General features: G+C 42.6%; 1 protein-coding gene across 2 annotated transcripts in view; it reads right to left on the bottom strand.

Annotated features, from left to right (window-relative positions):
• GPD2 (glycerol-3-phosphate dehydrogenase 2) overlaps window positions 1-26,214 on the bottom strand; it is a 97,022-nt gene that overhangs the window by 36,012 nt on the left and 34,796 nt on the right. For both annotated transcript variants that reach the window (XM_028746177.2, XM_028746184.2), the window contains exons 7-8: window positions 5,174-5,338; window positions 4,067-4,211 (exon numbers count right to left, since the gene is read on the bottom strand). In XM_028746177.2, the coding sequence (XP_028602010.1) occupies window positions 4,067-4,211; window positions 5,174-5,338 (310 nt within the window). The remainder of the gene's footprint in view (window positions 1-4,066; window positions 4,212-5,173; window positions 5,339-26,214) is intronic.

Here is a 26,214-nt window from a genome sequence, read left to right as displayed (position 1 = left end):
GCGTGGCTTCTGATTGGCTGCAGGAAGCTTCTGCAGCCAATCGGAAGCCATGGAAGCCCCATCAGGCGTTCAGCTTCCAAAAATAGTTCGCAAACTTGAACAGTCACTTCCGGGTTTGCGGCGTTCCGGAGCTAAAGAACTAAGCTGTTCAAAAACCAATGTACGACTGTATAAAGATCTTCAGATATATAAGACTATCTAGTTTCTTTTTATTCTCATCTTCAATAAATCTGCGTGTTTCATCTAAGAAATGAGGCAGATCTGGGTAACAACTGGGCTTTTTAAAAATTCATTTGGAATCTGCCATTGCTTTATTTCTTCTTCCCAGTAGGCCTTGATGCAACCAGATGCCTGCACTGCACTGAAAAATGTTCGCTGCCTCCTATTAATTTCTTCCTTAGGGCTATCAACAGATACAGATTGATGATGTTACCACCAGCCAATGCCCCAACCCTTGCCTTGCTTTGTTTTACTCTAGCCTGAGTAAGAGTACTGGTTGGTGCAATAAAGGTATTACCCTAATGTGGATTTTGGGTTTTTTTCTTACGGCCAACGTGTCTACCTTTAATTTTTGAATTCAAGGGAAAGCTCCTTTAGCTACGGTGTTGGATAGTTTATATCCTTTTGAATGTTACATCCAGTGATGTAACTGCCGCAGGCAGAATCTATGTTAACACTGTTCTCAAAGAAAATAGGAATGCCCATCTTCGGATCAGGGATCTGTTTTTACATCTTCTAAGAGGCAGAACCAGAGCCACTTTTGCAGCCGAAACTGCAGGAGACATCAACTGGATTAAGGGTTGAAATTTATATGAGATTAGTCACACTAACATCATCAGAGTGTGAGAAAGTCATGCAGGAGGTACTTATATGAGGACATGTATCTGAAGAACAGAATTAATGAGAGCAGAGGGACACAGGGACTATTAATGAAGAATATAAAAATGTAAGAACCTACTGGGAAACGCTTGCATTGTATTAACATTAAATTAATTAAATCTTATCTACATTTACACATAAAAAGCCTTTAAACTATTTACCATTTTCCCAAGATCATGTCAAAGTACTTTCCCAAAGAGACCAGTAGCTGTAATGAAATGACACACATTTTCCTGCTAAACAGGATTTAGTTGGCACTGGGGGCAAAAACCTGTTGCTCCATTAATACACACGTTTGTTTGTTTGTTTGTTTGTTTGTTTGTTTGTTTGTGCATGGTGTGTATTATTTCTTATACAGACAAATTCCTCGGCTTAACTATGTTTAGGATGAGATCAATCTACTTTTCACTCAGCAGCAGAGCAAATGATCTGCACAGGCAGGAGTTGCCGCTGAAACAAAGTCAGTTGCCTATTGAGAGATGCTGAGGAATAAGGCAAAGGGAGAGACTGACCCTGAGTTTATCATACAGTATATAAACCAAATTGCACACACAATCTTGGGCTCCATCTAAGACTGAAGGTGTAATAGCTCAGAGTAGCCAGCATTGCAAAAGAATAAAGGCCAAAATATTTGTTTTTCAGCTGCTCCCGCCTTCCATCTCTACTGAATGCTTTTGAGTGTACTCGTTTTGTTCATTATAGTAGGTGGATGATGTGGGCTGTAGCCGTAGCAACCATGCAAATAGCTGCGAGTAATTGCCCCAGCTGTCCAGTTTTAAGCATGTATTAACTGCAGAGTGTAATAAAGATATCCTTGTCTGAGAGTTCTGTCACTTTATAGGTGAATAATGGATGCCCTAGACTTTGACAAGACGGAACCTCTGAGCTGGATTGAGTACGGGGATCCCGCTACCAAAAAAAGGATACCATCAAGCAGGGGTAGCCAACATGGTGCCCTCTGGTTTAGTGGACTACAAATGCCATCTTTCCTGACCACAGAGCCATACTGGCTAGGGCTCATGGGAGTTGTAGTCCAAAACACCTGGACGGCACCATGTTGGCTACCCGCCATAAATGGTAGGAGCTGGAACACAAATCCCGCATGACTTGAGGGCTGGAGCAATCCAACAAAGCTGTGAATTAGCAGCCAATTCCTGTACCTGCTGTGCTCTGGCAAAGCCGGGTAAAGTGATATACAGAGGAAACAAGCCCTATGGCTCCTTGGTAAAGGTGGGCTGAGATGCCACACACCTTACTCAGCTGTTGGCTAAGATTCTGTTTTAACTATGCGTTCTCTTCCAATTAGCCATGCTGCAGATGAAATGCAGGAAGAGACGATGAAATGGTTCAATGGGATTTTCTAGCCTAAAGCTAGAGACCCAAGTGGAAGAAGAGGAGCACTGCTCTGCAGATGATGCACATGAGTTTGTGCAGGGCTATAACAAGAAGGTTCTACAGCAGTTCTCATGCTTCTTCTTGGGCTTTTATGCGTACACAACCTCGAAAGTGGAAGAACGTATTTCGGATTCCCCACCGCCACACACTTTCCTTGCATGATGTTCCAGCGCTGCTTCCCATGAGCTGAAGATCCCCTTGTCCACATGTGGAGGGCAGTGGCGTTGCAACGGGGGTGCGGGGGGGGGGGTCATGTCTGGAGGGGTGACAAGAAGGCACCCCATGGGGCTCACCCCACCGCAGTGGAGCGAGCAGCCATCGTGCCGCTGCAGCTGCATGTGGAGGATCCTCCATTCGTGGCTGCAGCCGCAAGCTGAGGATCCCGGCACCATCCGTATGGTGCTGGAGCAGCGCCACGGGCAAACCGCTATGTACAGCGCATGTGTGGCACATGCACCCTACGTAGCGACGCTACGTATCACAATGCCTTTGTTTGCCCCTTGTGGAGGGACATCTTTGAATCCACTACTATTAATACTTAGCATTTATGCAGAACATCTCAAGTATTCAAAGCACTTCCTTAGGTCAGTCACGTAATGCAGGTCGATAAAGCAGCCGCAGGCCTGGAATCAACTTGCTTAAGACTACCTTTTAGCTGTTATGCCGTAAACGCTTTATGAATCAGCTCACATATCCATGTTAGTTTTCCTCACACGAAACTCAGGGAAGCTAGCCTGGTGCCTTCAACACATATCTTTCGGCACCGTCAAAAATATTCCTCTTCTCCCAGGCCTTTGGCTTAAAGCAATCGATGGCGTTTTAAACTCGGGTGGGAATTGTTATTGCTTGTTACTATGTTACGTATTTTTGCGTTTTTATATTGTAAACCACCCTATGATCCTCAGATGAAATTTAAAAGACAAATAAATGATACTCAAGGCAAGGGAGGGTGGTCCGCCCCAGGTGTCACCACTGAGTGGGGTGACAAAATACCAGGCGGGACGCACCGCGGGGCCTGTAGCACACCAGAGCCACGCGTCTCTCCTGGGAGTGATGCGGTGGCTTGGGCTCCCACATGCTCTGCGCTGCCCCTAACAGGTCACCCGCTGCCTCCCCCTCAGCTGGAGGGCGACTGAGTGGGAGGAGACAGGCAGACTCCTTGGAGGTCCTGCGGAGCGTCCCGCCCCTGGACATAGGGCATGAGTGCCACCCCAGGCGCCCAATCAGCTTGCTCCGCCACTGGCTCAGGGAGGAGCAGGAGGACACAGCAGTGGTTAGAGGTGAAAGATCGACTGAGGCATGGCCAAAGAAAGAAAGAAATCCCTGCAAAAAGTTGCCCACTTTCTGTTCTTCCAAAGGCGCTTGCTGCCAGTCACACAAATGAAATGGTCCAGTATTTAAGCTGGAAGCAGGGGTGAAGTGGATTAGGCAGGGGAGAAAGCATCTTCCTTATCCACTTTGGTTTGAACCAGTCAAGCCTTCCCCTTGATATGAAAGCATTCCACTTCCAGAGGTAGATTTTGGCATGGCAACACACCAGCAATGCTCTTTTGAGCATTCAAAAGGTGACAGAGTTACGGGGAGGGCTGTACCATGTGTCCTCAGTAAGAGCATTTCCTCCCTCTGAGCTAAACCAAAAATGAGGAGGGGGGGCGGGGAGAAGGGGAAATAAAATCTTGCAATCACCCTGCACTATTAACAGCAGCAAGTCTCTCTCTCTACAACTTTATTTTCTACACTGGACACACTTCTTCCGATGGTTATAAATGATCCCGCTTTTGAATATCGTTACCTGTAATAGCCAGGCATCACAATATGAACGCCTGCGCTTGGCTGACAGATGTTTGGTACTTTCTGCTCATCCATTTTCCGCACGGAGTCTGTGAAAGGTCCTGTAGCATTGATAACACATTTGGCTCTGACATCAAATTCCTGCCCTGTGAAAGAAAACAGCATCAATCACATACTCCATTTGTTTCCCTGTTCACTGACTCCCTGGATTATTAATTTATCTATGAAGTTAACCTATTGTGAAGTGTGTGTATTTATCTACACACACATGCACATAACACACACACACACACACACACACACACACACAGAGCACACTGCAGAAGCTTAGCAGCTAGTATTGTTACCAAAAATTAGAAAATAGTTTCGGGGATAATTTTAATAAAAAGAAAAGAAAAAAATGAGAGAGAGAAAAATCCTCTCAGATAAAATCTAGAGTGGCAGAAGATTCCCCTCTCCCGGTTTTACTTTTATTTATCGAGTTCTCTGTTTAATGGCATTCTTAAACCCTGAAATTTGTTAGATGGTACTATGACTGAACGCACACCACACGGTTATTTTACGACGTCAGCTTTTCTTGACAGAAGGGCTTGGATGTAAAGCGTGGCTTAGCTTGCCAAAGCACCAGGATTCAAATGAAAACCTGACAGAAGTTAAAGATGATTGGCATTAATGACATGCCACTGCACTTTGGAAATATGCCTCCTTTGTCAGTTAAGTGATATTTACAAACTCCAGCCTCCCGCTGCACTCCCCCTCCTTAACTTCTTCTTTCTAACATAAGGGAAAATAAATAAATAAATATTTCTGTTTCCTTAAACAGAAAGGGGAATGGGGGGGGGGACCACAGCATCTGTGGACAGCTGTGCTTCATCCAGGAAAACAACTGTGTCCTCTAAACCTCATACATTAAGGGAAGTGGAAGAATGCCAGCGGAATGCCAGAATCCACCGAACCATAGGAGACAAGCGTTAGAAACGCCGTCTCTGAAAAGTACGGCCGGAGCAAGGTGCCTTGTGAGTGTGTGGGCCAAGGCAAGTTACCTGTTGTTAGGTAAAAGGAAGCAAAGGGGCTCTATAAATACCACAGGGGAGTGAAGGCTGCTTACCTGTTAGAACATCCCTGCACCTTGCGCCGCAGACGCGGCTCGCCCCGCTCTTTGGATCCGTCTTCTTCAGCAAGCATACCACTTCAGTGTAATTGGCTGTGGCAGCCCCATACCTGGCAGCGGTGAGGGCAATGGCAAGGTTCATTCGTGCATCGTTGTGTTGTCCTGCAGCAGGGGGCAGAATCAAGGGAAGGACATGAGTCACCTCAAGCCACTGACTTGTGGTATGGAAGTGTGTCAGAACGGATCTGTCACATCTGTCCCTGTCACACCGAATCTATGTGATGGCTGGTCAGGTCTACCAAGAATTGTTTAGAGTAATGTCTTCTCTTGGCAAGGCAGGGCATTCATCTCAATTGTTCTAAACAGCGTATTTGTACGATTGCTATTTTTTAAACAATTGCAAATAGCTGGGATTACTGTCCGAGCAATGTGTTTTTTTATACGTTGCAAAACGAACGATTTGCATTTGTTCAGTCAAGGACCTGACATGAAAACAAACCACACGCTTTCTGTTTTGGAAGGAGGAGGATTCTAAAACCAACCCCTGCTCCCCCCTCCACAAATCCGGCATTAATACAGCATCTTCGAAGAATTTGTTTTTTGACGGCCCCACTGGTGTTAATTAACAATCTCTAATAGCACACACACGCTGCATGACATTCATTTTTTTAAAAAAAGGAAGCAAGCAATGATCTTTCAGGGGTTCCACTGCTAAGCCTCTGCTGCCGGTGAAAAAGACATTCATTTTATGCACATTTTAAGTTCGCAACTAATAGCATTCACAAGGTTGGGCATATATATATATATATATATAATAAAATCTTGTTGAACACACACAAAGAAAGAACCCAGGGAGGTTTAGTTAACAGATCACTCTTAACATATATATCATTAAAGATTTATTACAGAATCTTCCTAGTTGAGGAGGAGAGGGGGGGGGGAAATCAACATGGAAGAGAGACCATTGGCAGGGGGAAGGGAGGGGGGAGAGAGGGGAGAGCAAGAAGAATGGAAATGATTAATTACTTTAAAATAGTGGCATCACCTGAGACTTTCTATTTATTATTGCCACTGAAGTTAAAACCCTGGCTGTTGGCTGGGAGCAATTATTCTGCGTAGCAAGGGCCAAGCTCTGTGTGCCCAGAATAATTAATTACAAAGGGCTGGAGTTCCGACGGCAGAGTTCAGCATGCCCACGAGTTGGGATCGGTTCTATCAAGATAATACTGATAAAAAACACGGGGGGGGGGTGAATGAATGGTAATGGATACTGCTGTTGATTTATGTTGCCAGCATACCAAGTGTTCAGTATAAATGATTTATGTAAAGTTCGGCCCCTTCCGATTCTGCCAGAGCAACACCCAGCCGCTATGCGAGCAATCCGTTTCGAAAACCAAAAGGGCAAAAACGTAGAAGGAGGATCAATGGCTCCCAGAACTCTTACGCGGCTTCAAAACTTCTCATTCCAATGTGGAAGAAGTGCACCGAGGGAAGCTTAAGCAAGCTAAATAGGGCCGAGGGAAAACAAAACCCCAAAGCATACAAAAAAATCAAGGGAGGTGGGAACAATAGCTTTCGTTTAAAAAACAGAAGGTTTTGATTTTATTTTGATATTTTTCCATTGCATGTATATATAAGAAAATTGCTTGTCACTTCAGCTGCCTGGAGACAGTCAGATTAAGATCAGAAACTATAAATAAATTAAATAAAATGGCAACCTCCCCAACACTAAGGAGCAGAGCTAATAGGCCACACGGTAAATAAATGGAATAGGATGAAGTTACGCAGAAAGTATCCAGAAGCATGGAAGTTTTGTTTTGTTTTTTAAAGGGGCTAAAATTCTCCCTTTGGATGTGTAGTCCCTGAACTAGGCATCCTCAAACACAGCCCTCCAGATGTTTTGGGACTACAATTCCCATCATCCCTGACCACTGGTCCTGTTAGCTAGGGATGATGGGAGTTGTAGTCCCAAAACATCTGGAGGGCCGAGTTTGAGGATGCCTGATCCAAAAAATTAGAAATCTGTATGAAGAGCTGCTCTTTAGTTGTTTGAAAGCCAAAATATACACACAACTACAAACAAGCCTTCTAACATACAGAAGGATTTCCAAAATAGGTGGAGGACATTTCAGCAATGGTAAATTACAGCAACTACTACAGTTATATTCTCACTGGTGAAATGCTATTTAACAAGGACCTGTAACCCACTTACTGGAAATACAGCTTTTAAAAATAGCAAGACATGCTCAGGGAATAAAGAGTTTTGTGGGTTTCTTACTATGGTTCTGTTTAGGTAAAAGGGCAGCAAAGTTTCTCAAAAGAGACCGCAGATGCAACTGGGAAAGGGATAAATCAAAGGGGTTCCCCCCACCCCATAGCTTGGATCCCCTTTGCGTTTCATAACTAGTCTTTGGCTCAGATCATTGTGGAGTTTGGATCACTGTGGTTACAAACAAGGAACTCTGCTCTCCTCTCCTGCCGTAAGAAGACTTTTCTTCAAACTGCCAATCTCAGCGAGATTTATTGTAACAAAAGTTATTGTAATACAAGTTACCAACCATCCCAAATTCAGCAGTGCTATGAAAATCAAGGGTGATTTTGGCATAGCCATACCATAGCAGAGTGCATAAAGACATGTCTTGCCATGGAAGGGCACACAGGGAAAACATTAATTGTGTGCATCCACCCCTTAAGGGTGCTGTAATCTTTGCTAGTTACACCAAATAGAACCAGGAGACCTGTAAAACTGGGCCCCAAGTCTTACAGGTGTTCTTCAAACTCCAACATGACCCTACTTTATTCTTCCAAGAATCCCTCTCACACGCCAGAATTCAAGGAAGTTCTGGCATCAAATAACTGAAGGAGTTAATAATCCATTCATTCATTTTATTTGTATTCCGCAACAGCAGCTTACAACAGAGAAAACAACACACTTCGAAACCAAACGGTACAAAAACAATTACCTAATAACATAGCAAAACAGCACAATAACTTGCCAAAAATTGTAACATTTCATGACTATAAATATAAGATGATTACTTAAACAACACCCAATAACAAAAATAACAGGGGAGCTTTACAGTTTCACCTTGGTCCTAGAAAAAAGCATTGCATGAAGTTGCTCACAGTCCAGCTCCTGCAACAACTTGCAAGGCTTCTGAGTGCAGCCAGTGGCTTAAAACACCCTTCCCATGGTGTTTTTCCTTTCTCCTCTGGTGTCCACTACAGAACTGGCCAAGTAGCAGCTGAAAATTCATTACTGGTGGCAAATCTGCGGGAGTATCTATTCTGGGGGCAATAGCTGCAAAACTGCTTTCAGCAACATTTGTGGTTTACTTTCCCCTCTCACTGGTGTCCTCTAGAGGTCTGGCTGGCCAGAAAAAACCTAGCTGGTTCTGCAGAAGCTTTTCCTCTTAGGAGCACTGCCCTGTTACAGACAGGAGCCTCTTCTATCTCTGTTCATGGATGATTAAGTTGACAGACAGAAGGAGGAAAGACCGGTTTCCCTCCTCTGGACAGACAAGTCAGTTAAAAGGAAATAGAAGGGGGGAAGCATGGAAGGGTTTCTGCTGGGAGACAGGGAGAATTCTGCTCGGAAACAGTTAAGCCGCAAATCCCAAGGCAATCATAACAAGGCATTAAATCCCCACCAGCCATGTGCGCACTTCTTCCGATACAAGCTTAGATACATATATGGTGGAATTGTTTAAACATCAAACAATTTTGGGAAACAATATATAACGAAATGAAAAAAATGTTCAGATATTCATTTAGGAAAACACCAGAAGGTTTTCTACTGGGAATAGTACTAGGAAATCTAAAGGAAGAAGACAAGTCATTATATTTATAAGCAACAGTAGCCACAAGGCTATTGATTGCGAAAAACTGGAAAAGTATTATACCGACAAAAATAGAGTGGCTTGCCAAATTATTGGAGTACTACAATATATCCAAAACAATGGGAGAAATTGGAAGGATCTCAAAAGAGAAGATAGACAGGGACTGAGAGGTGTTTAAAGGATACTTGCAAAACCATATTGAAAAATCAGAACTCCTATCAGAATAAACAAGTTCCGTTTTAAATACTGGAATACTAAATAAGATGGATAACAATGTGTAATAGAAAAAGAAGCATGAAATTAGGTTAAACGTGTGTGAAAGAAAGTAATAGAAGTGGAAAGAAATTGCAATTGAGTAGACTGGAAGTCTAACACAAAGGTGGGGTGAGGGGTGGTGGATGGTGATGGGAAAAGGAATTATCTGTGGGATTGAGTGTAGGTATGTTTGAACATTTTCAAGGATTGTATGAAATGTATGTTTGTATATTCGAAATATGTGTGTATTAATGCTGAATTATTTTAACAATAAAAACTTTAATAAATTTTAAAAAAGATACAAGCTTAGAACACAGGTTTTATGCATTGAGGCAGCGGTGGCGAACCTCCAGCCCTAAACAGCCCTGCCAGGCCTCTCCCTTTGGCTTCCAGTGGCGTAGCGTGGGGGGTGCAGGGGGGGCCGGCCGCACCGGGCGCAACATCTGGGGTTAGGGCAAATCCACAGGTTAGGGGGCGCAAATCCACGGGTTAGGGGGCGCAAATCCACGGGTTAGGGGGCGCAAATTACTTGCCTTGCCCCGGGTGCTGACAACCCACGCTACGCCACTGTTGGCTCCTGAGGCCTTTTGGCCAGGCCAGGCCCACCGGTCCTACACCCAACCTCACATATGGCGCCAGGTGCAAGGCAGATAAAGAAGCAGTTGGGGTTTGCAGGCTCTGTCAACAGCGCTTTGCAAGCTGCAGCATTGGAGATAGCAAAGTGCTATGCGCGAGACTTTGAAAGCACTATCAGCTAGCTTAATGTTAAACCAGGATGGCAGAAGTGGGCCCCACCTACCTGTCAAACCTGGCCTGCAGGGGTGGAGAAGATAAGGATCCTGCACACTGGCTCAGATCCAGTTCCCCACCCCTATGCTGAGGTGATGTGATACACTGCCCCAAGTCCCCACACATGAAGAATGATGAGTGCCCAAGTATTATAACAGCCAATGCTTCTCTCTGTTGATGAGGCCATTTCAGTACAGGAAGGGCAAAAGATGCTATCACAGAAGACAAGAGATTTTCCTCAAGGTATGAAGGCCAGCACACATATATGTATCTTAACATTATAGGCCAAAGCAGTACAAGCCTAAAACAGGCACCCAAGATTCTGAATGTGGTTTTGATACCAATAACTGACAGATACATGGGCCCAAGAGACAGAGCTTTTTCAGTGGTGGCCCCATGCCTATGGAATTCCCTTCCTAGGTTGGTATGTATGGCCCATCAATGTTTACTTTTGAGCAGGCACTGAAGGCTTTGCTTATTATTCTGTACTGCTTTTAATGGGAGATTTATGCTGGTGATTTCCAGTCACTAGTCTTTTGTGTGGGGTTTTTGTTGCTGTTGCCTGCTTTTACGCTTGTTTTATGTCTGTCAATACTGTTTTTATCTGCTGCCGTGGTGATTTTCAGATGTATTAATGGGGCTTCAGCCGTTCCTTTAATTATTTTATGACTTGCAATGTCATCAATCACTGCTATTTTTCCTAAAGTGTTGAGAACTCTTACGACAAATACAGGAAGGAAAAATAAATAAATAAAAGCAACACTATAAGCATTTGTTGTGCTTATGTTTTTAGGCTACATAATAATGCTAACACGTCCAGGGATACAGATAGGATGGCCAGTTAGAGAGGACAGCAAAAGGGTTTAGATATTTGCCATGTATACCTGACTGACAGCCCTATTTAAATGTTCTTTTTTTTTTTTATAAAATTTTTATTGGTTTTACAATATTTTTAAAACAATACAAACATATAAAAAGACATACAAACGTGTATAATTTCCTAACCTTTTTTTCCTAAACCTTATTTCACCGACTCCCCCATACCTCCCCTTTCTGCATCCCAATGTCCAGAGTTTTTTAGCAACTTCTAAATATTTCTGTCAAGCCTCTGTCCTTTTAATCTTTCCTTCAGTCTAGTCTTATATCACTGTCACCCTTTCTTTCTCATAACCTCAACATTCTAGCATTCATCAAGTTTATAATAGTCCTTAAGATAAATTTTAAATTTCTTCCACTCTTCTTCCGCTGTCTCCTTCCCCTGATCGCGGATTCTGCCGGTCATCTCAGCCAGTGTCATATAGTCCATCACTTTCATTTGCCACTCTTCCAGAGTGGGTAGATCTTGTGTCTTCCAGTACTTTGCGATGAGTATTCTTGCTGCTGTCGTAGCATACATAAAGAAAATTCTATCTTTCTTTGACACCAATTGGCCGACAATGCCCAAGAGGAAGGCCTCTGATTTTTTAGGAAAAGTACATTTAAGTACCTTTTTCATTTCATTATATATCATATCCCAGAAAGCCTTAATCTTCGGGCACGTCCACCAAAGGTGGTAGAAAGTACCTTCAGTTTCTTTACATTTCCAACACTTATTGTCAGGCAAGTGATAGATTTTTGCTAGCTTGACTGGGGTCATATACCACCTATAGATCATTTTCATAATATTTTCCTTTAAAGCATTACAGGCCGTAAATTTTATACCTGTATTCCACAACCATTCCCAGTCAGCAAACATTATGTTATGACCGATGTCCTGTGCCCACTTAATCATAGCCGATTTAACTGTTTCATCTTGCGTATTCCATTTCAGCAGCAAATTGTACATTCTTGACAAGTTCTTAGTATTGGGTTCTAACAATTCAGTTTCTAGTTTTGATTTCTCCACCTGGAAGCCAATTTTCCTATCTTGTTTATAAACCTCCATTATTTGATAATAATGGAGCCAATCACGTACTTTAAGTTTCATTTTCTCATGACTCTGTAATTTCAATTTGTCTCCATCTTGTTCCAAAATTTCCCAATACTTTGGCCATTTGGCCTCCATTTTGGGCTTTTTGAGTGCCTTGGCCTCCAAGGGTGACAACCATCTAGGGGTTTTATTTTCTAACAAATCTTTATATCTTAACCAAACATTATACAGTGCTTTTCTGACAATATGATTCTTAAAGGCCCTATGCGCCTTAATTTTGTCATACCATAGATATGCATGCCAACCAAATGCATTATTGAAACCCTCCAAGTCCAAAATGTCTGTATTCTCGAGGAGCATCCAGTCTTTCAGCCAGCAGAACGCTGCTGCTTCATAATACAGTTTTAGGTCCGGCAGGGCAAATCCCCCTCTTTCTTTAGCATCTGTCAGGATTTTAAATTTAATTCTGGGCTTTTTGCCCTGCCAGACAAATTTCGATATGTCTTTCTGCCACCTCTTAAAACAATCCATCTTGTCGAGGATTTGCAAAGTTTGGAATAAAAATAGCATTTTAGGCAATACATTCATCTTGATAACTGCAATTCGGCCTAACATTGATAATTTCAAATTTGACCATATTTCTAAGTCTTTTTTAATTTCTGACCAACATTTTTCATAATTGTCCTTATACAAGTTCAAATTTTTAGATGTCAAGTAAACCCCTAGGTACCTATTTAAATGTTCTTGAAATAGATGATCTGCAACCTCAGAGTGTTGGGCCTGCCCTAGACCTGACAGATGTGGTTCGCTGTGGAAAGGATTCCCTGAGGGAAGTTTAAAAAGCACAGGGCTTACACAGTTGGTCCTGCTGTTCACTTGGAAGTAGAACTCACTGTAGGTAAGCATGCATAAGGTTGCAGCCTCAGTATGTAGATCCAAATTATGTAGATTCAAAATATGTGGCTACAAATTCAAGTTCTCAGAGGGGAACAAGAGAGGGGAGCTGTGGCATCACCCTGCCCACAGTTCCCCTTAATATTCAATGCATGGCTATAATGTGCTCTCTCTGTAGGATGACCCTTAACGTTGGTTCAGAAACTGCACAATTGGGCAGCCAGGATACTGAGCAGACTGGTGACAGAACACATATCACACCTGTGTTGAAGGTACTATTAGCTACAAAGCCCTCTGCTTCTTTTGAGGCTGGATTAAATAAAAAACAAAAACCCCATAATTTACATAATTTTTAAAATTTCAAATCCACCTTTTTTTGAAAATTTGCATTACAATAATTCACAAAATAGGTGCGCCTCTTAACAAATGTTGATTTATAAAACACACCGTTCCTCCTATAAAAACAAATGCATGAATCAATTCATTCATGTCGACTAATTGAAGACACTTCACTAGCCATTCCCTTAGAGATGTTGTTGTTAAAGTATACCCTGAGCAACTTGGTTTCCTGAAAGACTACCTTCCCTATAGAGACTCAGTAGATCACAGAGATCCTCAAGAGACCTTGCTGATAGTGCTGCAACCTGCCCATTTGGTAGCAGGACAAAAGTTAGCCTTCTCCTTAGCAGCTCCTACCCTCTGAAATGCCCTCCTTTTCTGCAATTTGGGTGGAATGGGTTATTGGGTGATTTCTGCTCTTACTGAAAACTCACCCTGTTTGCTCAGACTTTCCCCAACTATCAGCACTGACCAATTGTCTTTGGCATCTGCGATTCTGTTTTTGTTGTTGTTGTTTTTTGTACTTAATTTGTTTTAATGTCTTTTAAATTTTATCCTTGTACACTGTTGGAAGCAAGCTTTGTTAACGAGAAGCACATATAAGTATTAAATAAATAATACAATAAAATGGTGCTTCTGTATCTCCTGAGTTCCCCGCTGGGATATTCGGAAAGGAGATACAGACCATGCAACCAAGAAAATAAAGCAAATAGTTCATTAGTATTAATTGGCACCAAAATATTATGGGAGACGACAAGTTGAGCAGAGAAGCAGAAGAGTCTGATTTTTTAAAATACAGAAAGATAGATAGAATAGATAGATAGATAGATAGATAGATAGATAGATAGATAGATAGATAGATAGATGATAGAGATAGATAGATGATAGATAGATAGATAGATAGATAGATAGATAGATAGATGATAGATAGATAGATAGATAGATAGATAGATAGATAGATAGATAGAATAGATGGAAAGATATAGTTTTAGTGTACCAATGAGATTGTAGGTAAGACTAAGATAAATGTTTTGTGGTTGCAGACAATTTTGTTTTTGTTTTGCTTTCAGTAATAACTCTTAGATTCAGAAAGTCTTTTTTAAAAATTGCCATCAGGTCTGAAAGAAGATATACAAATAAAAGAACAAGGCTGTCAAAATAATTCAGTGTTCTTTCATAGTAAAGAGCTGAGTCAGCTGTCTTCAAGCCTACAGCCGCTAACCTGTAGGCAAAGTAGCAGGAATTGTAAAAGCACAGCACTTGCCCTGAACACATGTCCACTTAACACTCTACCCTCTGCTAGCTGCTGCTCTTGTCTATGTCCTCCCTCCTCACCTCTCCTTTTTCTTCTTCTTCTTTTAGCTCTGTCACCTCTCAGGACAGATCGGACAGATTTTTTTAGATCAGAAAATCGCAGCACAGGCGGCTTAATTTGTCCCAAAGAGATCTGAACGAGCCAAAACCATTCGGAACAAAAGCTTGCAAGTGACTGGGCAATACAAACAAAAGCCATCTGTGGGGGAGAAATTACATAAAACAGGATGGAGGAAAAAGAATACTTTTTAAAGGGGGGAAATACCCATTTCGATTTTTAAAATTTAAAATACTGTCTCTTTAAATAACTTTGTGTGCTATCCAACACTGCACATGCAGAATGCAATACTGCACAATGAACCTTTCTTAGGTTTAGTTCTGTGGTAAAATGAAAAGAGCTTTATACAAAACAAAGGTCAGAGCCACACCATACATTTAAAAGCACTCCTATGCACGTTCACAGTCATGGTTTCCCTCAAATAATAATAGAATCATAGAACTGTAGTGTTGGAAGGGATGACGAGGGCAATCTAGTCCAATCCCCTACAATCCAGGATTATTTTTGCCTACCGTGGGTTTCGAACCCACGACCCTGAAATCAAGAACCTCATGCTCTTACTGATCAAACTGTAAATTGTAAAGGGAGCTGAGGGTTGTTAGGAGACTTTTCACAGAGCCACAATTTTAAGAGGGCTTTAAATGTATTCTACGGATGCACGGGATATTGGTTTGCTGATGGGGAATTCAATGTACTTTGAAAGCTTTAATAACTGGAAACTGATCCAATGAAAAAGGTATTATCTTCGTTTGTATCAAAGGTAAAAATAATGATATTCTAGTGGTATCTAGTCAGAGAGGAATGACTAGCATGACACCAGGTGTGAATCACTGCTCAGGCACTTAGAAGTGCAATGCCAGAGGCCTTCCCAGATAATGAATTTCTCTTCATGGGGAGGGGGGCGAGTTGCGAGGGGCAGATCAGAATTAGGATTTACTTGGTGGTGTTGGCTTTTAATTATGTTGTTACCCCACTTCCTTTGTATCAGCCTTCAACTTGTCAAAGGCATCTTATTGCAGTGTCAGGGTAAGTAAACGCATAGTGTTAAAATGAAAGCAAAATGTTGTCAGTGCCAGTTTAGGGAAGGCACGCTAAAATGTCACAATGAAAAATGTCTTGACAGCCTTTCTGTGGCCATGCTACAATGTTGGACAAATGTGGCGATGTCAGTGCACATTATTAAACAAGGGATAATTAACACATCTTGTGTGTATAGAAATCTTTATATAAATTTTGTTTGTTTGTGCGCGCGCACATATGCACACATGCAGACCAGTCTTTGCCAAGCTGGCCATTCTGGCTGGGACTGATGGGAGCTGCAGGTCAGTGCATCCAGAGGGCATCAGGTGGACAAAGGCTGGTATAGACGAAAAGGCACAACGCAGCTTGAATTCTGCAACTAGAGATACAATCCCGGCTGCCATTAAAATTCTATTCTGATGCAACTTGGAGATTTTGGAAGACTGTGAGGAGAGACGTCCCATCCTCTTCTACCCAACTGCTTGCCTAGAGCGGACATGAATTTGTGGCTGCTGCAAAACCTTCCCCAGCTCTCTCCAATGCAAACTCTCACAACCCTGTTGAGCCCATAGGAAACTCGGCTTGGACTGTGTTGTTGGCCATGTAAAGACTCCACTCCATTTAAAATGTCCCATTTGCAGACTTTTCAAACAACCAGCCTGTCAGCCTACATGCATACCAAATCACAGCTTTCTAATTCTCTGTGAGAAGCATCAGTGAGGACAAAAGTTGCATTTTTATGTTTGCATCACACACACAACGCAAACGCAAACACACACAGGCGCAAGCATTTTCTTTCCATTGGAATTGGTCAATAGCTATTTTTCGTATCTCGTCTCATATCACAATTGCTCAAGTGGAGCCCAGTCAATAGTTTTATGAACTATTGCCCACTTCATAGGACATCAAGGAAATTACTTCCTCTTACGTGACCTTATCTAAACCAACTAAAACCAGAATTATGATCTAAGGGTATAAAAAGAGACAGGAGGTAATATGTCAGAGATATATGGAAGATGCAGAATTACTCTTCATGAAGCAGAGTGACTTCATCACTCACTGGAGACATGTGGTAGTTTCTAAATAAATAATGAGGAATCCTTGTTCGCTGCAGGAAGAGGAAGCAACAAAAAGAAGGGGGAAAACACCTTAAGCAGAGTATGTATTTATTACAATTATAGAAGATCTAATTCCAGAGAAAATGGCACATATCTGAAATGACAAAACAATACAGTGGACCCTCTAGTTACATACCGCTCTGGATAAGAAACTTTCGGGATATGAACACGGCAAACCTGGAAGTGTATACTTCCGGGTTTCGCCACGTGCGCTTGCACAGAAGCGTTCTGCGTGCTTTGTGCATGTGCAGAAGCACTCTGCGTGCTGTGCACATGCGCAGAAGCACTCAATCGCACTGTGTGCATACGCAGAAGTGGCACCTCTGCCTACAGACTTTTCGGGTTGCGGACGGACCCCCAGAACGAATTTAATTCGTATCCGGAGGGTCCACTGTAATTGAATTTAGCCAGCAGAGACTGAAAGTGCTTAAGTGTGATAGAAATGTTTATACATCAACTTAGATAGAACCAGTCATGGCAGCGCCAAAAACTGAGGACAATTCCATACATAACTTGGCAGTGTGATGACCGTGCATACACTGATGTTATTTGCGGTTCACAGAAAAAGCATATGGACAACCAACAGCTTTAAAAACCTACATATGCATGTGAGGGAGCTACAAACCAATGGAGGCTCTGGATATGTACAAAGGAGGTTATTGGTGTGTGCCTGTCATGCCAGGTGGTTAACAGCAAAATGAACAGGAGCAGCCCCAAAGATGCAGTCAAAAATAAACTCGTGGCAGGGGACTGAACTTTAAATAAGTAGCAACCATTAAATGCAATCAGGTTTTGAGGTGATGGGGAGGGGAGATTTTATCCCAAACAGCAAAACCTTTCATGCTCAAAGTTCAATAAACACCTGAGATTTTAATGTCTTGGCCTTCTTCGTAGACACTTCAGTTAGGGTCCTCGACAACAGGTCTCCCTATCAGGGTTTTTATCAAATATGCAAGGGCCAATTCCATACCAAAAAGAGAGAACAGTGATTATATACAACTGGAGCATTTATTATACTGACTTCCTCCGCGCTATGGGTCAACTGGGTTTAATACGCATCAAAGCAAATTTATTTGTGTTGGTACTGGCCAGTGCTACCCATGTTCCTTAAGGGTGAATTCTCCCACACACAAAAAGGCTACATATATAATCAGGTAAAATCAGAATGATCAGATATCTTAATTTCCACCAGAATGCCTGGCAACAATGCGGGCCGGGCAAGGAGGGATTGAGGAAGGGGAGTTCCACTCAATACGTGAAACCATTCCAGCACCTTCCTTTTATTTCTCACTTCCAGAACCTAGACCTGGCTCTTTAAAGGCAGCTGTTGCAGGTAGCAGTTTCTACCACCAATGGGAACTCCTGCCTCTTACAGATACAACTACCACCCCAACTCTGCTCATCGGAGCAAAGATTATTGTAGTCACTTGGCCAGGCACAGAGGGAAGAGAGACATTGGGTTGGCCAGTAGGGTAGTGCCTTTTTCCACCCGCCTTGCTCCACCCTCCAGCCCGAGGAACCTTCAGAAAGGAGTTGCTGCCATGGGTATATGGGTCTTAATGAGCTGAACAGAGTGAAAGATTATGAGTCATGGGGTGTGGAGAGCGTGTGTATGAACTTAGCAGTGCAGAGTTTATTTTTCGGCTGCTATTTTCTTAATATTGCTAATATTGTTTTATAGATTCTAAACGCTGTATTGATTTGCTAAATCATATGACTTTTGCTCCAATCCTGATGTTTTAGCTTATTTTTTATTTCTTGCTTTGTTAACAGTGTTTTATAGATTGGTAATTGTTTTCACTGATTTGTTAATTATTCTATATGATTTACGCCAGGCATCCCCAAACTCGGGCCTCCAGCTGTCGTTGGACTACAATTCCCATCATCCCTGACCACTGGTCCTGTTAGCTAGGGATGATGGGAGTTGTAGTCCCAAAACAGCTGGAGGGCCAAGTTTGGGGATGCCTGATTTACGCTGTGTTTGTGATGTTCCATTATGTTCCACCAGGTTATTGCCATTTATTGTTTGTAAGCCGCTTTGAGGTTCTTTTGAATGAAAAGTGGCCTAGAAATGTAATAAATCAAACCAGAGGGGCATTTGGGGGTGGGGGGCTTGAGGCAGGATTTCAACCCTACTCTACCCCAATCAGGTTTTATCCCTGTACCACAATGAAGAAAGAAAACAAAGACACCTGGCTGGCTTTTATCCAATTCGTTATTTTTTTTAAAATTCGGGAAATAGCTAGGAGTCTTTCAAAGTTTCATGCACCAAAAAGAAAAAAAATCTGTCTCCCACAAGAGCATTTTTCTTTTCTTAGCAGTATCCATGACACCACCATGCCTACATTATGGAACAAGATACATATTAACTAATGGCCTACCATTAAGTTCGCATAAAACACACACATATAAATTACATGCTTCAATGGAACCTTGCCTCTGAAAAGCCATGACAAGCTGGGGAATACAGATGTATTTGTGGTGTAACGTGCAAATAATGTCACTTTCCTATAGAATAACGTGGGATCTTTTAAGGATAAAATGGGTTAAGAAGAGCCAACCCACATTTTGATTCTTGTGAAGAGGAGCAAGCATTTACTGTTCAGTTCTCCACCAAAATAATAATAATAATGCATAAACCAAATAAAGCCAGGACCATGGAAATTCACTCAGGTACTCGTAAATTTCCAACCTTAAACTCACAGCATACAAATAGATGAATCCAGCAAGTCAGAGAGCAAAGCCAATTTAATCTGTGGCTCCCCTGAGGTAAATGTAGTTCACAGTCCTGCCCCCACCCCAACCTCAGCCATAATCCCCGGTTCCTGGAGGAGAAAAAAAAGCACTGAAGTGAGGAAAATTCTACAGCAGGATATAATGATCCAAAATGACAGGGACAATAATGACAATGAATTTCATGTCTCCCAGTCATGTGCTGGGGATGCTTGACTGGGCTGACTTATACAATTAAATTGTTACAGGTACAGCAGGAGATGCAGTTATCATCTGCATGCTTTTGGGAACGGCGCCTCCAGCAACCGCGGTGCTATGGAATGTAGAGCCGGCCTTTTGTTAGGAATAAAAACAAGGAGTCCAGTAGGTATGTTTATATGTGTGGCTGCCCTCTGTGACTTTGGGGGGCAAGGAGAGGATGAGAGAGAAAGAGAGGTAGTTCAAACACGGAAGGGAGACTACACGGTGTTTATGAGGGCATTCGTGATTGAGGGGCATCAAGTTCGTTTTATTAAATTAAATTAAACTGATCTTCATTCTTCTTCTGAGGGATGAAATGCCACAAAAAGGTACTAGAAACAACAACTGCAAAGAACAGGTATCTCATAACACTGTGCACCAAGCAGAATATCAGCCGTAATTCATCAGGATACTTGAAATTTTAGACTTCCTTCTTCCACATACTATTTACACTAAACCACAGTAGTAAGAGCCCTTCAATTAAAAATAAAGATGCCACAATCCAATGGTAAATGATTCATTTCCCATATATTCCGCCACAAACAGGAAATCAGCTCTCCACATCTACAGCCATCCTCGCTGCAGGTAAGTGCAGGTTTCCCCCTAAAGAGCTCCAGTTTATAGGAATTATTCAAAATAATTCCGAGTCTCAGCACTGCCTTTAACTACCCATAACAGTTCCCTCGGTTTGCTGCTTCTTGCTACCCGTGGATTTGCACCGCCAAAGAGGTTGTCATATTTCCATTGTGAGGAGCGTGCTTCAAGGAACCTTTTCAATGGCAGCTTGTCACACTGTTTTCGTTTCCAAATGAGAAAAACGCTGGAAATTAAGCGTATGAAGTTTTAGAACTGCGCAAGTTCTCTACTGAGCTGTGCGCCCCCAATTATACACCTTGATAGCCTCGAAATTATAAATTAGTCAAAAGTAAAATTATAAACCTGTAACTTTTCATAATTCAGCGCACGCTGGAAAGACAACCATAGGAGGCTAGAAAGGGGAAAGTACTTATTCCACTGCTGACAGCTTAATGAATGTTCTTCAGGTTTTTCCCATTGATTTTTTGGTGCTTTTGTCCCCCTACATTAAAAAAAATCAAAAAAATCTTGTAGGGTTTACAATGAGCGAGAGTCTCACTTTTCAAAAGTGACATGACCACTCACCTCCCCCCCCCGACAATAATTAAGAAACTTTCTCCTATTCTAAACAGATATATGCAAATGTTTCGCATTTGTTAGTATGTCTTAAACCCCTTAAGTCTCAAATATATGCTTCTTCTAATTCTTATTTCTTTAAGAATGTGCGGGGCAGAGCTTACTAAAGGAGTTTGAACTGTTTTCATTTATTTTATATTAAATTGTAAATCATTTTGGGATGCCTCATGGGAAGTGATTCATGGATTAATAATAATAAGTTGCACTGGCTGAAATAAAATAGTGTCCGTGTGTGATCAGAATGGGCATCCTCTCATGCAACAGTGTTTTCTCTTCCTCTCCTCCCCCTGCAGTCCCCCCCCCTCCAAAGTAGAAGTCTGTTCCGCTGGCACACAAACCCCATTGAAACCCCAATGGAACTTATTTCTTAAAAGGCACATATAACAGTTTGTATGTGTGCCTACTCAGAAGTAAGCCCCATTGGTTTCTTTAGTACTTACTCCCTGGTAAATGTGTACAGGAATGCAGCCTTAGTATAGCAAATTAGAACTGTTTACAAAATGTTCCCAAGATTTTAAAAGATGTTATATACATATTGTCTAAAATCAATGTCTTCAAACATGCCTATGCTTCAACTAGAATCCTTAAAGGGAGTCTTTTAATAGAAGCATACAAGACCCTTGCCATTTAAATCAGCAAATGCTTTGTGTGAACGCCTAGTATTTATTTTTTAAGAGGTAATTTTTATTTCTAATAACCAAGTTGCGCATTGTTTCCCTAGCATCCTGCGTTACAGCTTCAAAACACTGAAATCAAATTCTCTCTGCTTCAAAAAAGAAACCGCTTAGAAATTCCTCTAGAAATCTCAGTGTTGGTTTTTCCATAGTGCCTCTTTACTAATTTTCCTTGAGCTACATAAATGAAACTGACAGATCACTGCTCAGATAGCAGCCACATTCCTCCCCCAAAATGTTGCCTTTTTGCTATTCAGCAGTATCTGAATACCAACAAATGCTAAATGAAGTCTGACATGTACCCCTAAGAAACAAACTTGTAAGTTGCAGCTTCAAAGGAAACCTTGAATAAATAGGACACATTGTGTACACCCAGGCTAACATCCAACATATGCTTAGGTTTCCTGATGCTTCTGCAGACCAAGAATAGCCCCTGGTAAAGTCTGCGATTTGCTGCTGCTGGTACATCCAACATTTATAATGTAGCTTTTTTTGTTGTTGTTGTTGCCTGTATAAACAAATTTAAAATGCAATTAAAGAAGGCTAGAGCAACAACAGCCTACAAAGCGAGAATATATGGTAGAAAATGAAATACTTGGCAGGTCACTGGTTTGATAAATAATTAGGGAATTAAGAGGGGGAGAGGAAGGAATGGAGATCTGGTACCCAATTTTGCATTTAAGTTCGTTTTTTAAAGGCAGGCATAAAAGTGTTTGAGCAAATGATCTGGCCGGGGGCGGGGGGGGGGAGAGAATAAACCCTTTCGTGGCTTGAATCTACCCAGTGTAAAAGAAGGGGACAATAGCTGCTGCGAGGCACTTCTCTTTGCAGCCAGTAGATGCTACTAACAACACAAATTATAACTTATGTCTTATAACGTCTAAGAAGCTGGAACAGATGGAAGAGAGTATAGAGGAGGCACAAAGGTGTCCCATCATCATATAAAGACTGGAAGGGTCCACACTCAGGTAATCAGAAACTGAAGGCCTCTGGGTCAAATCTAGCCCCTTGCAGATTCCCTAGTTGGCCATCAATGGGCAAGAGAGACTGTGGAGTGTGATCTGCGGCAACAGTATCAGAAATCAGCTTGGATAGCTCACTTGGATACAGCATGATGCTGATAGTGCCAAGGTTGCAAGTTCGAACCCCGTATGGGTCTGCTGTATTGGACTAGATCAGCCTTTCTCAACCTGTGGGTCCCCAGTTGTTGTTGGACTACAACTCCCATCACCCCTAGCTAGCAAGGCCAGAGCTCAGGGGTGATGGGAGTTGTAGTCCAACAACATCTGGGGACCCACAGGTTGAGAACCACTGGACTAGATGATCCTTAGGGTTCCTTCCATCTGTACAATTCTATGACACCAGGTAATATAAGGGTGTGGGAAGCAGTCAGGGCCTTGGCCCACTCCTAACTTCACTCTCAAAGCAACCCTCCAAGAAAGATGGTTACCAAACACTTTTTTTTTTACAAAGGCAAGAGCTGCTACTTCATTGGCACTTTCTAAAATTCCACATTTTATTTGAGCAAGTGCCTAGTTCTCAGTACCAAATCATGATAACGTGGCTGGGGCATGCTAAACGCAGCTACCAGGTTTGAAGGATGCCAGCACAATGGCCTTCCGCTGTCCCAGCATAAACAATGGGCAAACAGAGTCGAGTTTGCATGACCTTTATTTTTTATTTAAAATAATCTTCTTTTATCTTCGGCAAAACCTTCCACGATAGCTAAAATCCAAAGTGGTGTGTGTTTTTAGTAAAAAGTGGTTTCTTTTATTTCTTTGTTTTGTTTCCGCCTGGGCATAGAGCCAATAAGTTTGCTGAATCACTTAGCACGCCACACTCAACCCACGGCTGTGGCAATTTGCACGCATCACAAACAATTTGTGTGTCCCGCTTCCTATGTTCACAAGCCAGGCTGTGGGGGGAGGGATGGCTGGCCACCCACAGAGCAATCCTGCAATTTTGGTCTTAGCATTTTCAGCCCAGGAGAAGGGACCTGAAGAAATTTCTTCTATTTGTTTGATTGACTCCTCACCCAAAGCTTGATCCCTGTGGGTGGGTGAGGCCAGAGGCAAAAGTTCATGAAGAAACCAATGTCTACAGCAGAAACATTGCAGCCATGCAAAAAAAGGAGGGGCACAGAACCAAACTGGTGAGGTGTAGCCCGGAGACAGTACCAGAGGCAAGATAGAGAGTCCCCACCCCTCTTCTGAATGTTAATACAGTGGTACCTCGGGTTAAGTACTTAATTCGTTCCGGAGGTCCGTACTTAACCTGAAACTGTTCTTAACCTGAAGCACCACTTTAGCTAATGGGGCCTCCTGCTGCTGCCGTGCCGCCGGAGCACGATTTCTGTTCTCAACCTGAAACAAAGTTCTTAACCTGAAGCACTATTTCTGGGTTAGCGGAGTATGTAACCTGAAGCGTATGTAACCTGAGGTACCACTGTAGTAAACTTTGGGAAATACACTCATGGTTCAGGTTTACAGAAGGCAACTGAAAGCAGAAGGTAGATCAGAAGAGAGGGATGCAATAAACAGGGAGCTGAGACAAACAGAAAGAGGAAACAGGGATAGACCAAGGGTGTTAGAGCTGGGGTCAAAAGAAAAGGGCATTAAAGCAGGAAGGCATCGATTCCTACCAGTTGCTGCTACCCCACTGATAAGCAACTAATTCTTGGTTCACACTAATCAAGATTCAGGAGGTTATTCCCTCCTGAGGCAACAGTCCAGGCCTAGATGATCAACAAATTCCAGAGCCAAGCTCCCACACACTGTGCAGGAGAGTAACAACTATCAATATCTGGACATTATTTTTTGCTGGTCGGGGTGAGTGTGGGGGTGGCTAGATTCATATGATCAGCAGCCATGTGCTGCACATGTAGCTTATAGGAACGTGGGCATCTACAGCTTTCAACCAGTTCAGCAGACAAGGCTGGTTTACAAAGCATGGTTTACAAAGGCCAGAACACGCATGGACCAAGTGCACTCCTTCCTTTCTCTCCTCTGCTCCCCTGGCTTCAGCACTTTGATCCTGGCTCCTCCTAAATTTGGAACTGTGGTTCAATGCTGGCTTACTAAGATGTGAGGCAGTGCATGCTTTCTCTAAAAAAGGATCACATCTGGCAAGCCAGCCAGTTGCAAAACCTGGTCTTTTAGGGGAAAGAGCAACCGCCTGCTTGCCCTCATCTATCCCAAAACTGCCACCAGACATCTGTTCAAGGTTTCCACAGCCTCTATGTATCTAGCAGCTGGAACAAGAGGAAGAACTGAGTGTCGCTGTAATGGTTCTAGGGGTTGCTTGTGCGTAAATCGGCGCCACCCTTGGTTGGTTGCCTTAGTGAACCCTTTCTGTCGCTGGCAGAATCCGTTAGTGGGCGTTTCTTGAACTTCTTCCAGCATAAAAGCTCTTTGACGCCTAGTCTCTGCCAACTTTCCCTGCGCGGAAGCCTTCTGCACAGGGAGGGTGTGGGCATCGAGGACCCGTGCTCTCCCCACTGGTCCCCGGTGAGGAGTCTTGGAGCCACCTCGCCGATTCCCCCATCTGCCCCCCTTCTCCACTGGTGCTACGCTGATTTCCTTCCCCAGAAGACGTGCTGCTTCTCTCCCTCCCGGGACGCTCTCCAGCATCCCTCTGGAGCCCTCCCTCTCCCTCTGGCTCCGATGGCAGTTCCCTGACAGTCGCCTGCATACTGACATTTCCGTTCAAATCTCTGAATGACTTCTTCTAGCAATTTTATGTAGATATTAAAGAGCACGGTGGATGATTTGGACTTTTGAGGTGCCACAAAGGCTAGTAGTGGCCATGAAAATGGAACAGACGTCTTTTGGCACTGTCTGGTCTATTTATCCCATCAGAGAAGACCACAGCCACCTCCTAATGATATTGATAAGATGCTGAGTGGTCCAGGAGATGCCCAGTGCAAGTCATCCATCCAGGAAACAAAATCAGGCCAAAAGTCAGACAGAAGTATTATAAAACCAAACAAAGAGCAGGATTTTCTAGGCCTACTATTTAAGGTTCTTTTAACCAGAGATGCCAAGGGACTTTCTGTGGACAAAGCATCTCTCATTACCATTGAGCTAATGCCCCCTGCCCAATATTAGAGGTTATCTTGCTCTTAACGAGCAATCAAATCCTGAAAAAAAATTAACTTCCCAGTTTCTCTAGTTAAGTAATAGCAGACAATTGCTATGAAAACACAGAGAGATGCAATACTGGATCTCTGCTCTGCTTGTAAATCACTTCAACTCACCAACCAAACTGAGCTTCAAACCATTTGATGAAAAATCTAGCCTCAAAACAGATTTTGCTTGCTCATTATTGACATGACAACAATCTTACTAGATCTCTGACTGCCCAAACAAAAAGCACACAGCAGCCAATGCTGTTCTTGCGGCTTAAGAGACTCATACTTTTATAAGCATTTCAGACTCCTTGTTTATAAAATGAGATTTGGCACAGGCTATTTTAGTTAAGAGAAAATTAGTGTTCGAGTTTTGAATTCATGCTGTGAGCCCCCACAATTTCCTTAAATCTTCCATAGGGAAAGAGAAAAAAATTTAAGTGCCCAAAAGGAAAGCAAAGGGGACTGCTCTTAATTCAAGTTCTTTCTGGTAAGAAAGAGAGAAGCAAGGGAAAGGT

Source organism: Podarcis muralis, chromosome 1 (assembly GCF_964188315.1).
Source record: "Podarcis muralis chromosome 1, rPodMur119.hap1.1, whole genome shotgun sequence".
Taxonomy (NCBI): Eukaryota; Metazoa; Chordata; class Lepidosauria; order Squamata; family Lacertidae; genus Podarcis; species Podarcis muralis.
The sequence above is the reverse complement of the archived record's forward strand: the minus strand, read 5'-3'. Positions and strand labels throughout refer to the sequence as shown.